This window comes from Scomber japonicus, chromosome 6, assembly GCF_027409825.1.
Source record: "Scomber japonicus isolate fScoJap1 chromosome 6, fScoJap1.pri, whole genome shotgun sequence".
NCBI classification, from domain to species: Eukaryota; Metazoa; Chordata; class Actinopteri; order Scombriformes; family Scombridae; genus Scomber; species Scomber japonicus.
The window spans coordinates 13,768,776-13,785,014 of NC_070583.1; the positions used below are offsets into that span (position 1 = coordinate 13,768,776).

Consider the following 16,239-nt stretch of genomic DNA (forward strand, 5'->3'; position numbering starts at 1 on the left):
TGCTGCTGAATCATGCAAGCTAGTCACTAAAAACCACTTTAAAGTGTTTGACCTCAACATCTGTTCCCAGCTACCAGCTGTTCCCCCACTCAATCCTTAATCCTTTAAAAGAAAGTGCTTTTCAAATCATCTACATCATATGTTTTTGGCATTGTTGGAAAATCGGCATGTGTTGTACTGGTATTAAGTAATTGGATGCAACAGACAAGATTCCGGCTTTGTGGAAAAGCACTGTAGTTGTTCACTTGAGCAAAAGTGGTGATGTCTCTGATCTACTATATAACTACTATCCAATATCTCAACTTCCTTTCTTAGCAAAAATCCTAGAATCATTGGTCAACTATCCACCTTTATTGACTCATTAAACCTATTACAAAAACAACAGTCTGGTTATCTTCCCTGTCACAGAACAATTACAGCTTCAGTTTCAGTCATTGACAACATTGTCTCTTCATTGGATAAAAAAAAATTGACCTCTCAAAGGCATTTGATGCTGTTGATCATAAAACTCAAACAAATGTCAAGCAAGCCCTCTTACTATCAGTAATGGGTTGCCACAGAGGTCTATCCTTGATATATTGCAGTTTACATTATACATGAATAACATATTTCTCCATGATCAATACTGTATTTTTTGCAGATGATACAGTTTTATATATCCCACAAGAACAGTCCCTGATTCATCTTCAGTCTGCCTTTGATGCTTTCTAATTAAGACTCCTTAATCACAGAGTAATTATTAATGCAAAAAAAGACCAAGTAGACAGTATTTTCCATCTCCACCAATTATTCTCTGATTATCCTGCAATTAAAACGTTAAACAGCACTCATATTACTCTTGCTGAGTCAAATAATAAATATACAAATAATACATTTGGCTTCACAGCAGATTATTCAAGATGTATGTTCAACATTTGACTCAGAAATGTAAATCAAATTAGGCTTCTTGTATCCTACCTGACATCCTCTGAAATTGGCTTGACTTGGCTATGGAGATATTTTGTACTCTTCAACACTTCATCAGTTAAACCCTGTGTATCATAGTGCATTACGCTTTATCACAAATTATATATTTCACACTTCTCTGTATCACAGGATTGTATGGACTTCCTTATAATCCAGGAGAAATACCACTCTCGTGTTATTCATGTATCAAGCTCTACTGTTTAAACTTCAGAACTACCTCACATAACTACCTCAGATATCCTTCATGTTCCCAATAACGTTGGTTGAAGTGGTTTCAAGTTCTCTACACATTTTAAATGGGATGAACTGCAAACTGATAGATTCAAACTAGAGTCTTATATTTGTCTATCTATTAGTCTTAGAGATTTTAAAGCATTATTTTTTATGAAGTTTTTATTACATTTTTGTGCATTGTGTAGTCGTGTTGTGTCGGTCTGCTCATTGGGCTCTTGTCTTATGAATGTTTCTTGTTCTCAAAACTTTCTTGGAAAAGAGATATCAATCTCAATGAGATTGCGTAATTAAATAAAGATTTAAAAAACAAGAATATATAAGAAAGTGTGTGTGTGTGTGTGTGTGTGTGTGTATGTGTGTGTGTGTACACTTGCATGTGTGTTTCTCTGTGTGATAAAAATATACAGCAGGAATCTCATCTAGTGGTTCAATAGTTGAACAGCAAGACTTGATGAGATGTGTGAGGAGTGTGTTAGATAAGGGAGGTGTGTATGTGCGAGCAGTGAGCAATAGGAGGTATCAAGTATATGAGAGTGTGGCATTATTCATGCAGCCCAGGGTCAACTTCTGTGTGTGTGTGTGTGTGTGTGTGTGTGTGTGTGTGTGAGAGAGAGAGAGAGAGAGAGAGAGAGAGAGAGAGATAGAGGTGGTGCAAGAGTGCTGATATCTGCAGCATCTACACAATATTGAGCTTTAAGATGGATTCACTTTTACCTCCATTAACTTTCAAAGGTGCTCTAATGCACTGAACCCTGATCATTGACAACACACACACACACACACACATACATACATACACCCATATCTGCTTATTTATTGATTCACTAACTCCAACAAAGACATTTTAAAATATTCAGAGCATCCTCTGCTTGAGAAAGATGTCATTACTGTCAGTCATTTTTCTGATTTCTAAGCCTATATTTTCTTTTCTAACAAAGTTTGGCGTGCCGTCTTTGATGATTTGGTCTTTGGTCACTTGGAAGGTGTTCAGCCATGAAGGATTAAAGGATCCGAGGAGAGACGGAAGAGTGAATAGGGGGGTTGTGACTGAAGGTGGTACACAGGACCCCTGTCTACATGCACCCTGCTGTGTGTGTGTTTGAGTGTGTGTGTCTGTGCATGTGCATGTGTGTTTGACAGTGTCTGTGTGTGAGAAGCCAAGCAGAACCTCGCCTAGACTTTGAATATGGATGAGGAGGCTTCAGTCCCACATCAGCCAAATGTTCCTGCTGCAACTTGATTCAACTTCAGACACAAATAAACAGATGCACATGCACACTCATGAACACACACACACACACACACACACACACACACACACATGCATGCACAGTCCAACAGAACTTTAAATTGACTTTTGTCACTGGTGGCCATGATGCCACTACTGCCTTCACTTGGCGGCTCTCACACATAATTTGGCAGCACACACGCTTTGATGTGAAAGTGTGTGATTACTCACTGCAACCCTGAAGAAATATGCTGCCAACTGAAACTAATGCATCATCGCTTTTAAACGTCTTTGTGCTTGGCGGATTTGGAAAATAAATAATTTGCAAAAATAGTTAATTTAGAAAATAACAGAGATAGTTCACTTTCACTTTTTGCTTTAGTATGGAAAGAAGTGTGGAAATATAGGGGATTAAGATATGAATGTGATATATGCTTTTGTACTTTCTTAAAGCCAAATTATATTAAAGCCACATTGTATTATGTGAATTAATTATATAATTTTATGATTTTTCTGGGTAAGATATTGGTTGATCTCGATACACCTGTTCCTCTGACAACAGAAAACTATTCCATCAGCTGAAAGGTCACAGTGCCTATAGGAACAAAACACAAGCTTGCAGCTTCATGCCAAAGATATTATCAGGTAGAGAGTTGAAATATGTTTTAGACTTTAAAAATACAATTTATTAGGTAGATCATTTGCATTCATCTGACAAGTTTCTATGGCCTGGAGAGTCATCAATATTGTGACACCAATGGATGAGTGACAGCAGGTTATGAACGGAGAGAAATCACAGATTAAAGGGGGATTTCTTGTACATACTTCTTGCTGGCAAAAGCAAAAATATTCATTTACTTGCAGTTGTTTTGTTTTTTTTTGTTTTTTTTACAAACTACATGGTCATATATCAGTATAAAAATAAACACACCTTCAGACACAACCGCAGGTATAATTTCCTTTTCTCTTTCTAGCAGACACAACCCCCACCCTACAGTACACACACACACACACACGCTTGAAAGACAGAAAGTACTCTGTCTCATTTCCCCTCACTCCCACTGAGAGAGCTCTAATAAACATAATTTAAATTGGGCATTTGGATTAAATTGGAGGTGGAGGGTGCAGTGTGGGGCTGTGTGTGTGTGTGTGTGTGTGTGTGTGTGTGTGTGTGTGTGTGTGTGTACGTGGGCGGGGGAAGAAATGCAGCAGGCTAACTAGGGAGACGAGGTAAAAAATAAACAGAAGTGAACGGGGAATGTCAAGTTAGAGACTGGGAAGAAGGGAGGAAGCAGGCAGAGAGAGGAGCTGAACACACCAAAGAAATTGTGGAGCGAACTTTGAAGTAGTTTCAAGTTCCAAGTACAGTTAAGTAGCTCCTGAATTGGGCTTTTGTTCCAGCACCAACTATTCATTTCTTTCCAAACCATTTCTTCCCCCAGCTTTGAACACATCCACTCTTATCTACCTTTCCACTGCCATCCCTCACTTTATCTCTCTTCTATACTTATCTCTGGGGTTGATGTGTCTCAGGCGGACAGAGCGGGTCTGCAGTTTATGCAGTTTATGTCTGCGCCCTGCTCGTACAGACTGGTAAACCGATACTGAACTTTCACTACGTGAGCCAAAGATAAAACTGAAGACTGAGGAGCATACTGGGGCAAATTGGGAGCGGAGTGTTTGTAGTTTGATGGTTATAGAAGAGGACCAGTGTCTGGAGGTTTGCCAGTTCAATCCCCGAGGCAGAAAAATATCTAAGAAAGTGATGAGTGCTGAGTTGTTGCTGGTATTTCAAAGTATGTTGTTTTCACATTTTAAAGACCTTAAGAGACAAGGTAAACCTAGATTTCTCCTGTTAGCATTTTAACTTGTGAAATATTTTCAATGTGATGAGTACATATTCTTTGTTGCTTTCGTTAATGGTGGGTTTCGGTCTTGAATTGCTCGATATGACAGCTTGGCAAATGGGATTAAGTTTTGCTCCCAGGGAGCACAAAATCCTAAAAACTAAATAAAATCATGCGCACAAACTTTAGAGATGAGTTCCAAAGTCTGCAAGAACTCACAGCAGTATAATAAAATATGAAGTGATTGAAAGGAAAAGATCTCAGACCTCTTGTCTGCTCTTCCATTAGCCAGAGGCGTCTAATGTTTTTGAATTTTAATAAGTCCTGGTGTGACTTTAGGACTCTACCCCAATTTCATGTGTGTGTGTGCGTAATTCCCACTTCCTGCTACTGAACCCATTCACTGATCAGCTGCCTGGATACATTTCTGTGGTGTATATAGCTTATTTCTTTTTGTGGAGCAACACTACAACAAAGGGAATAAAAAAGGAAATGATAAATACAGACAGACATAATTCCCACTCAAACTATAGACCAACCCACAACCTGTGCAGACTTTAAAAAAAGAACAAAACAAAAACAGAAGAGGAAATATGTTGGTTCTGAGTAATTATACTTCCAAGCTCTCAGTGTGTAGTGCTTAGTTATGGTCATATTACCATACGCCCATGCACACACACACACACACACACACACACACACACACACACACACACACACACACACACACACACACACACACACACACACACACACACAGGGAGAGAAAGATTATTGCTTTGTATATATATGGATATATATATCCATATATATACACACGTATATATTTCTTGACCTTTCCACTTCACTGGCCTTTAATAAAAGTCTAAGAACATAATTAGGATGGGCCTTGCCAATTAATAGGCTACATGTGGAGATTTCGGTGCTTGTTGGAGGCAAATGTCAGCTCACAATAAAGAAAATGGAAGCTGTTGTTCCTCTGAGGAATGAAAAACTTAATTATGGAAAAAAACTCAAACAACTATTACACAGTTTATTTCGGCTTACAATAACAAAGGGCAAGAGTGAGGAACTCTTGACTTTAAAGTGTCTTTAAAGTCTTACATAAAACTTACATAATATTGTTTGAGATTTAATCAAACATGCTAATGTACAGGGTGTTGAGAAACCTTCAAGTTATTGTATGCATGTGTAAGTGTACAAGGCTGCAAAGGCTGCACACACAAGCACAGGATATAGTACTGTAAAAAAAGCCCATTAAAATATATGAAAAAATACTTCATTCCAGCAGACATTGACTCAACGCAAGTGGAATGATCTGTCCATGCAGAAAGATCATTTTACTTGACAAAAGATCCTAAAATAAGTTTGTTCCAGTCTAGAAATAAGCAAGCTCTGATAAGTGCCCACGAGTTTGAAATCAGTACAAAAATACTGAATTTTAGTTAAAATTTCCTGTAATCAGATTTGCCGCATCACAGTAACAAAAATTAGTAAATTATTCTTGTGTGGTTACTTTAAACAAGCTGGCTCATCTTAATACAGGAGACTGATTATAAGGAAACCACAACCAGCATTATTGTAAGCAAAACTGAGAGCACACAGAGAGGGCCAATCCCGGGCTCCGGATGGGCCAAATAACTTCGACATAAAGCGATCAAACAGTGAAAATGTGTGACTTTCTTATGTGACCAAGTGTCTCTCAAGAAGCTGGTTTAATAGAAGTCCTTGTTAAATTATTACGTTCATTTCACTCTTGGTGACAATGGCAAACCATCACAGGAATTACAATTACCAACAAAAACTAAGCAGACACCTTCACCGCAATGCATTATGGGAATGCTGAAGGGGAATGGGAATGCTAATGTAACTTTGCTGCGTGTGGAGCGGGACATTATACTGACAAGGATAAGGTGGTTGGAAGGTTTGTCACCATGAAGGAGATGAGGATGAAGTTTAAAAAGGGGCCATGATATGTATACAGTTTATCAGTTCGGATTATTTGTTTTATGGAGGATAAAAATGGACTGAAACCAGGAGACAGAGCAGGCCCTGCTCAGCCAGATAGTTTAATAACTTAGATTTTGCTTGTGAAGTCATCAGTCAGAATGTTAGATTAATCTGTTGTTTTACTCTGTGTCACTGCCTGTGGAGTTGTAGACAGACTTTGTGTTAGGATGTGCCTAATACAGCGCTGTGGATCACCGTGTCTATTATGTTTATGTTTAGAGTGTGGTACTGACTGAGAAAGTGCACTTGGCCTGTTCAGCACCACCGCTGTCAATCAGCTGTCGCTGTCTGCCTGTTAGCACAGTGTTGTCTTTGGTGCTTTGCTTTGGGGCCTTATGAAACTTTAGATTTTGATAAAGATTTGTTGGCTTATGAAGTGGCAGTTCCCATTATGGCCCAGGCAACAGAACTAGTGCATGAGCTTATTGATTACACCTTATATTTTCCTATTACTTTCAAGGAAAGTGTGCACATGCCAATAAAATATTATTTTTGTGATATAATTGCACATAGGAATGGCCCTGGGTAGAAATGTATCATGAGTTCTGATTGAAGTCATAGATCTCTTCCATACTGTAAATTTTACATTTTTTTGTAAAAGCCAGTTACATGTCGGTTTTGTTTTTGTAGCTTGTTCCATTGCCCTGGTCGCCACAGAATGGTAGCAGTCTTTGCCATTTTGATTACTTTATCCTTGTAATTTCAATTGTGAAATGGTGATGCAGTTCATGTCAGGTGCTAGGCTGATCAAATTTGATCAAATATGACAATCTACCAATTCAAGGATAACTCTTGCTTTTCCAGTGACATTATATTTAAGAAGCTGGGGTCACCTGTGTTGGAGCAGTGAAAATCAAAGTGTCCATTTAAGTTGAAGCATGGTTGGGCAATTACTTTTGAATAAAATTGTTTGTTTTTTTGTAAATATGCCTATCTGTCATTCTTACTGTAAATCAAGCAATTGAACTTGCGTTTGTGTCACTGATCTTGAAACAAGTGTTTGTCTAGTGAAAAAGATACTGGATGTGTTTTAACTTGTTTTACCCAGAAATAATTAAATTTAAGCTTTCCTGACTAATTAAGACAAAGAAGACATATTCATGCTAAATGTAAGAATATACAACAGACTCAAAGGTAGAAACTAGTAAATAAGAAGACAAATAATCTCATAGAGTTTAAATCTTGGCAAGGTGAGAAGAATTTGCAGTGTGCCCACACAAATATGTATACCAACATAAAAATACTGCTATTTCCAGCGGAGAGAAATGTGTTTGGAGCATGAGACCTTTGATAACAGCACTACTTACTTTAATTAGCAGATAACTGCTCCCAGTTATTTTTCATTTCGCTGAGGTTTTCTTTTTCCTCTGAATCAATTTCATTTCCAAGCCTTATTTTCCCCTCTTACGATCTCTCTCCTCGGCATGAGCCCCCTTTCTTAATTTAAGTCATGCAAGTGTAATTTAAAAAGGAAATAGAACATGCAAAACACATGCACTCTTTTGACACTGAGCACAATTCTGTTCACATGAAAGTTGACTTTGTACACACAATGAATGAATTAGTTATTAAATTGTAGGGAGAGATTCATGTCATCCATATGCAAGATTTTAGTTTTCTTGACATTTTGTAAAACTAATTAATCAGTGTCAAAAAGACTTGAAATGTGTACACACACACACACACACACACACACACACACACACACACACACACACACACACACACACACACACACACACACACACACACACACACACACACACACACACACACACACACACACACACACAAACACACACACCTGTGACCAGAGTCTGTGGAGGCTGGAATGCAGCACAGAGCACATCACCACGATGCTGAACACCCCCCTTCCACTCTGATGGTTCAACACAAGGCTGCGAGAAGGAATGCAGACGGAATACTGTTAACATCCTATAGAAAGACAGACAGGAGAGAGAGAGAGAGAGAGAGAGAGAGAGAGAGAGAGAGAGAGAGAGAGAGAGAGAGAGAGAGAGAGAAAGGAAAGAAGTGAGAAGTGAGTTAGATGTGTATGAGTGCATCACCTATACAAATTCCAATCACAGTAGATTTTGTTCATCGGTATGTGTTCATGTTATGCATCATAATTAGTTGTAGTAACTTAGAAGTAATATCAGCACCAGTAACAGTAGTAGTAACAATAGAAGTGGTGGCAATAGGAGTAGGAGTACCAGTAACAGTAATAGTAGTCTTAGTTATAGTAGAATTAGTAATTGAAACATTAGCAATTGTAATAATAACATAAAATAGTTGTAGTTCTACCAGTAGCAGTAGTAGTAGGATGACTTCTAGTAACAGTGGTAGCAGTCTTAGTAATAGTAGAAGTAACACTGAAAACATTGGCAGCACTAGTAATAGTAGTAGCAGTAGATGAAGTACCAGTAGATGAACCAGTAGTATGGGTAGCATTTGCAGTAATGGTAGAAGTAGTTGTAACAGAAGGACAATATAAGTAGCAGCAGCAGCCGTAGTAATGGTAAATGGACTGTACTTACAGAGTGCTTTTCCAGTCTTTTGACCATTCATGTTACATTCACCCATTCACACACAGATTCATACACTGATGGCAGGGGCTACCATGCAGGGTGCCAATGTGCTTATCAGGAGGAAACTAACATTCACACACTCATTCACACACCATTGTCACAGCCATGAGTAGCAATTTGGGGTTAAGTATCATCTGGACTGGAGGAACTGGGAATCAAACCACCAATCTGGGATGGATAACTGCTCTACCTCCTGAGCCACAGCCAGCCCTTAAATTGTAGTGTATGTAATATTAGATGTACAAGTAGAAGTATCAGTCGTATTGGTATAAGTATTGCTGGTAAAGGATGTACCAGTACCAGTAGCAGTAGTAATAGGAAGGAGAATACACTATGTGCATCTGGTGTTATGCAGTAGTTACGTTATCTAAACTTTATCTAAACTTAATTTAACAGGTGTTGGGTGAAAGTAACTGCAGCTGTAATAAGAAGGAAGACACCTGCACACTGTATTATTCGCTCCTGTGATTTAATTACATACCAACACAACGTTTCGACCCCGAAACGTCTCGGTTTTTGCACTTATTATATAAAAATTCACCCTACATACAGTTGTCCTGAACTGAGAAATAATCTGTAGAGACTTAATTATTTTTAGTACCAGGCTGTAAACATGTTTATTTCTGCTGTAAAGTTGGGCATTTTAACATCAGGGTCTATGGGGATTCTCTGGCCAGTTGAGGAACTGTGGTTTTTGATACTTTGGTGTTGGCTTAATTTTTCGGCCCCAGAGGTTGCTGCTTGGATAAGACTTTATGTAGCACAGTATTGTATGGATTCAACTGTGGTCTAGAGGTGGATGTAAAGAAACAGGAAAGGGTATGAGTGATGAAAGTCATAGAGGCAGTATTTTCTTTTACTGCTGCTGATCTGTCATCTATGTTCTTTTTACCACTGTGATACCCCAGAGAGCAAGAAAGTGTGTGGGAGTGTGTAGGTGTGTGTGTGTGTGTGTGTGTGTGTGTAGAAGGAAGAGAAAGACAGAGAGAGTCATATAACTTGATGATAGCACACTGCTGAGTTCAGCTCACTGGGTGTGAAAATGACGATGATGATGAAGATGAAGAGCAGATGGGATGTGGGTATACAAGGAAATACACACACAAACACACACACACGCACACAAATGAGGTAGTGATACTAAAGTGAATGGGAGCACCCTGGAGCATGCTGACTCGTTAGAGTCCAGATGTCTGGTTTGCTCTGAGTCGTTGGCAGAGAGAGAGAGCAGGAGAGGGCAGACAGAAACACACACACAGTATTTCGCACATACACACATTCTCATCCTGACTCTTTGACAAGTGCAGTCTCTTTCATACACAACATGCAAACATACACAATCTATGAAGGTGTAACTGCATCAAAAGACCCAAGAGTCTGTATCTTGGAAATATGAACTCCTTGTAGAAAAGAGCAACACATTTTCCAACAACATTTGGTTTCATATTTCGCATTTGAATTAAATAAACATAAGATGTAAACTTGCAATACAACATTTTCCCTAACAATAAACCATCACAAATGCATGTATGATAAATCCGCACATGTACCTTTCCCAGCCCATCACCAGTATGCTCCTCTTCAGCAGCAGAACCTGTGAGATCTCCACAGCATGACCCAGGCCAGCATTCATTCTGTGTAGGCAGCGGCCGTTGAAGTCCCAAACCTGCAAAACACAGAGCAAAAATGACACTCAAAACAAAATCACAACACTGACACAACGTTTCAATGCCAACAGACAATGTCATGTTTCTTTAGCAGTAAAATATGCAGCAGTTAAGGTACTATCCCACTGCACATCCATCAAACATGATAGTTCAGGTAATATCTTACACTGACTGTCCAATTTAGCACAATGGCTCAGTTTGGACCAGTGTTCTGGCATTTAACAAAGTAGCACTGATTGGCCCAATGGGAACCCTGTAATTAAAAGGTCAAAATTTCAAATTCTGCTGCTTCACCACGGGTTCAATGTTGATGAAAATTGGAGAGATGCTGCATATTGTTACTAATTGGCCCATGGAGTGCCTTCTTCTGCTGCTGAGGATGACTCGTATCATTGTTTCTAATGGCAATGTGAGTGTATACCTGATAATGAGTCTGTGCTTGCATGTGGACAGGATGCACATGGCTGCATTCTCAAAAGGGCTCATGGGGGTCAGAGAGCTGATGTAGTTGATTATATTGATTACAATATGCACAATTATTTCATTTATCTGTTGAGAACAATTGCACTAATGCTTGGGGTCATTATACAGTGCTTGATTCTGGAGTTACACTACAGTCACAGAGCACCAATAGCACATGTTTGAAATATAATTAGATTTTGAAAAAAATAAATCCTGTGCAAGAAATGATCAGGGTATCTTCTGATATTGATCTGTGCTCTCTTTTTCCCAAATCTAAAATCTCTACTCACTGAATGGAGCTAACTGGAATCATTTTTATTTAAAGGTAACATGAGGCCATGCGGTGGTACAAAAAACTGATGTGCTGCCTCTCAGTGACTGCATTAATCTAACTGATCGCAGATCAGAACGATCGCATTGAATTACAATAACAATGACAGAAAACTGTATTCAATGTGGATCTGTTACATCTGATACCTGACCTGTTTAATAATGTCAGTATTGACACAGGTACCAATATATAATTGTAATCAGCATCAGTGCTGACATTCCTCATACCTTTGTGTTGGACCTCCACCCATGAACTTCCCACAATCCTCTCACCTATACATTAACTCTGCCCTTGGACCCTCCACCCACAGTCTTCATTGGTCATTGTGTTCTATGACCCATCTTATCAAGAAAAGTCGTGACCTCACTGCTTTCCCTCTCTCTGTCGCTGCACTGCCTCAACTAAAAGAGATACAATACTGATCAGAACAAAACAACAAGGGGAAAAAAGGGACTATGGTCTTACAGTGTAGTGTAATATTAACTTGGCTTTGTTTGGTATTTGAGTAATTAATACTTTACAATCAGTTCATTTTTCTGCAAGCAACATAGTTTTTAAAGAAACAAAGGCGATCAATTCCCTTTTATCACCAATGTTGACACACATCTGATTACTTACTAGAGTAATCACGAAGTAAGGCTGATATCTGGGCAGAGTTAGCTATGAAATTATTAGATGCTAAATCCTTTTGTCTTTGACTGTATGCTTTGTAATACTTCTATTGTGAATCAGTTTTCTACACACTGTAGTGGTTTCCATTCAGATTAGCCCCTGGGCCTGCATGCTTCCCTCACTAAACAGACTGATAAAAAGAGCAAGCTCAGTCTGTGGCTGCCCCCTGGACTCCATCGAGGTGGCGGGAGAGAGGAGGGTTTTGGCCAAACTGTCCTCCATCATGGACAACAACTCTCACCCTCTGCATCAGACTGTGAGGGCTTTAAGCAGCTCTTTCAGCGACAGACTCACACACCCCAAGTGTAAAAAGGAGCACTTCCGCAGGTCCCTGTTGCTCCTACATTTGTTATATTGTACTGGATTCCCAAAAAGAGGGAATACAGACAGAAAAGGGCGGAAGATTGTTTACTTAATAAATTATGCAATGTTTCAACATTCAAAAACAAACACACACGATCCCACTGATTACAAGGATATCTCTAAAAAAACAAGATGTAAAGTGCAACCACTGGAAACAAAATAAAACAAGCTTCATGTAGCCTATTGCCAAATGTCAAGTAACACGCTGTCTCTCTGACAGGCTTTTCACCCTGCACCCTTCCCAAGGCTGAGATCATTCTTAGAGCCTTCTTAGCCCCAGGCTAAGGGAGATGTTAGCCCCAGGCTAAAGGAGCTGTTACAGTAGCACCAGGCTAAGAAAGCTTTCACACTGGCACAGTCCTGGCACATTCCAATGTGGACTAACCCCTGCTTTAGCCTAGGGCTTGCTGGCCCTGCCCTGGAGCAGGGTTAACCACAAGTTTGGGGTATTATCCCGGGAAAACTGACTAAATACAGGGCTAATGATGCCAGTGTGAAACAGGGAGAAAGTAAATAATGGAGTAGTCATAGTGTTCTACAATGCAAACATTAGTCGTGTGTGTTAACCCAGAGCTAGTAAAAGTGCAGTGTGAATTGCATAGCCCTGGGCTTTAGTTAACCCTGGGTTAACAATGTGTGTGTGAAAAGGGGCTAAATTATTCCAGAGTCAACTCCAAGAATATGTAAAAAACCCTACAGTTTCTGCTATACTTGCCTACCAAAACCTCTTTTACTGTTCAAGAACTGTGTTCACATAACAAGCTGCTGCTGACACACAGTGAGTTTTTAGTTTCATAAATTATTACTTAAGTGAGTGAGGCTTTTTTGCATTTCAGTCAGTGCATTTCAGATTTTTGCATCTCAATGCAGATTGACCTGTGGCTGTATGGTTCACAGCTGAAGGTGTGTGTGTGCGCGCGTGTGTGCGCGCATGCATATGTGCTATCAGGGGCATTTTATGCCAGCACAGCAAACACTCCTTAACCGCCTTAACTGCGTCACCTACGCCTGGATAAAGAGTGACAACTATGCGTGCGTAAAGGCACACGCTAGGCGAGTATAGCAAATAATGAAGGGTGACTGACGGGTGATAAATGTCATATCAGGGGCATTTTATGCCAGCACAGCAGACACTCGGTGCCTTAATGGCGTCACCTAAACCTGGATAAAGAGTGATAACTATACTAGCTAGGCGAGTATAGCAAATAATGAAGGGTGACGGGTGGTAAGTGTCACGTGCAAACACAGCAGACGCCTGTGTGCATGCTCGTCTCATGTACAAATAATTATTAACTTTGTGATGACGAATTTTGAGTGTAATAGCTGCTTTGCTTCACAATTCAAGCAGTGCATGTATTCCCAGGAGAAAACAATGAGACTGTTTAGGCTATTTCAGTCTACGCGTTAACACGTTAAGGTGTCTGAACTGTTGGCTTTAGTAGTGACACACGCGTCAACGTCATGTGAACGCCTATAATGTGTGAACGCCTATAACACATAACTAGAACATTTTGCAGATTCCGTGGTTGTTGAATAAATGTTCACATTTATTCGAATTTTAATTTTGTCTCATATTTATCATTAACCTTCTAACATTATAGATCCATTTCTTATTGAATTCATTCATCCAGGGTAGGGTCTGTTGCACTGACGCCTGCAGGGGAAGACACCATTCGTCCAAAACACTGCAAAAGAGCATTGTAAAGTTCAAAAGTTTATATTTATTGAAAAAAAAAATCAATGTAATCATTTCCAAATTCAGAATACATTTTTACGTAACGAAATGATCTGCTTCAATCCATATTTGTTGGTGTTTAGCCTTTCTAAAACAACTTTTTCAATTCGTCAAAAAATCTTTTTCCTCCCGCTTGCTGCACACTAATTATTTGTACATTGAAACGAGCGTGCACAGAGGCCTCCGCATGCGTTCGCAACATGGCACGGCACGATAACACCTCGCTGTTATCATTTCCACAAACATTACACAGTATGTGCCTGTACGCTCGTGTAGAATTGTACTTAACAGTCAAGCGTTGTCTTCATGTCACGTATTTGAGGTGCTATTCACCCGTCATACAGCCGTAACACACACGTATGCGCAACAACACCTGCATAGCGTCTGCGTGACGGCTACATGACGCTCGTCTGTCCATTGAAAGTGAATGGAATTTATACCCGCACGTTAGAGGTTTGATGTCATCGTGTAGACGCTGCGCACGCATTTTAGTATGGTGTGCTGGCATAAAATACCCCTGATATATGTGTGTGTGTGTATGTGTGCATGTGTGTCTGTCTGTCCACCTACTTTGACCTCTCCATCAGTGCCTGCAGTAAACAGTCGAGTCTGTGTGCCATCTAGGGCCATAGCAGAGATTTCAGCGTTTCCGTGGCAACCGCAGATTTGCTTGACCTTTTGGCCTGTGTCAGCCAACCAGCAGATCACAGAGGAGGCAGAGTCACTGCTGACTACCTGCACAGAGAGAGAGAGAGACAGAGGAGATCAATCATCAAAAGGAGTTTGATCTATTTTATGCAGCGAGAAAATGCAGGTTCCACTGATGTATATTTTAATGACAAAGCCAAACCATTCTCCACGCTTTATTTCACTTTATTTTAGTGCCAAGCCACCACTGAAGAAAATGTGCAACTGATGCTGCTGCCAAATGGGAATAAGAGAGAGGGGCTGTATTTTATTTTAAAATTTCAAAGGCGAGGTCTTTAACAATAGTTGAATGCATTAGCTAACATAATAATGAAATAGAGTAGATCACTTTCAAAACTGCATTTAATTTTCTGTCACAGTCCTATCAAACTGTATCAAATCATGATACTTTCCCTCTAAGTCAAACTAATTTATTTAAATACTGTTGTCTCAGCTGAGACACAGGGTTCAGGTGGGTACAGTGGTAACAGGACAGACAGGGAGCCATCCCAAAACCTTGCTATGATACAGCCCATGGCAAGGACAGATGCCAACTAATCCTGGGGGGTGTAAGTTAAGGAGGAACCAGGATGCATGTGATTTTCTACCTAGCCCAGAAAACATTCATGTCTGGGACAAGAGTGATTCTCCAGGATGTCCTCTGTGCCCTGGAAAAGGTTCACACCAGCACATCCTCAGGAGTTACAACAGCCCTGAGGGGTTAGGTTTAGGTGCTGAAGAAAGTTGACTGGGAGTTGCATGATGGCAACTTAAGCTCCCAAACCACATAGTTGCAACTTTGTTGAGGCCAGACTGGGTGATAGCATCAATCTCTTCAAAGCAGGTGCTCCTAACAGAGCTGACAGTTCCCTGGGAGGACCGTATACTGTAGAAGAGACAAATGAGCTGAAGTGGTCCAAGTACCAGGAGCCGGAGGATCAGTGCCAGAGGAGAGGCTGGAGGGCTCACTGTGAGACAATAGGAGTTTGGTGTTGACGCTTTGTTGGCCGCTCACTGATCAAGGTCTACACTCTACTTGGTATTACTCAGGTTTCAAAAATGAAAGCCACCAAGTCCACCATGGAGGCTTTCGAAAGGGCCTAAAGATGGTGTTCTATCAGGAGTCTTATCAACCCTGGGTGCATATAATATTGAAAGATCCAAAACACCCAATGATTGGTTCCTATGTTTTCTATGATCTGATTGGTTAGCCTCTGGAAGCTGCTTATTGGCAGCGACGTAAACAAACAGTAGTAAAATTTCACTTATTTTCCTGTTTGTTTGTTTTTGCTCAAAACAACAATCTGAAGTCATCACAAGGAAGACGTGGAGGCTTGTGACTTTCAGGGAGCATTTTTACATATGTTCACCTTAAGTTTTGGAATTTGGACCAAGTGTAACATACTTAAACTGTTATGATGTCAGATCATAACAGAATAAAAATAACAA

The 16,239-nt window shown here is 39.9% G+C and overlaps 1 protein-coding gene across 1 annotated transcript in view; it reads right to left on the reverse strand.

The window, feature by feature from the left end:
- The window catches only part of LOC128359828 (WD repeat-containing protein 49-like), a 31,139-nt gene that overhangs the window by 6,956 nt on the left and 7,944 nt on the right, over positions 1 to 16,239 (reverse strand). Inside the window, exons 10-12 of the mRNA XM_053320151.1 lie at positions 14,674 to 14,838; positions 10,424 to 10,539; positions 8,090 to 8,220 (exon numbers count right to left, since the gene is read on the reverse strand). Coding sequence (XP_053176126.1) covers positions 8,090 to 8,220; positions 10,424 to 10,539; positions 14,674 to 14,838 — 412 coding nt within the window. The remainder of the gene's footprint in view (positions 1 to 8,089; positions 8,221 to 10,423; positions 10,540 to 14,673; positions 14,839 to 16,239) is intronic.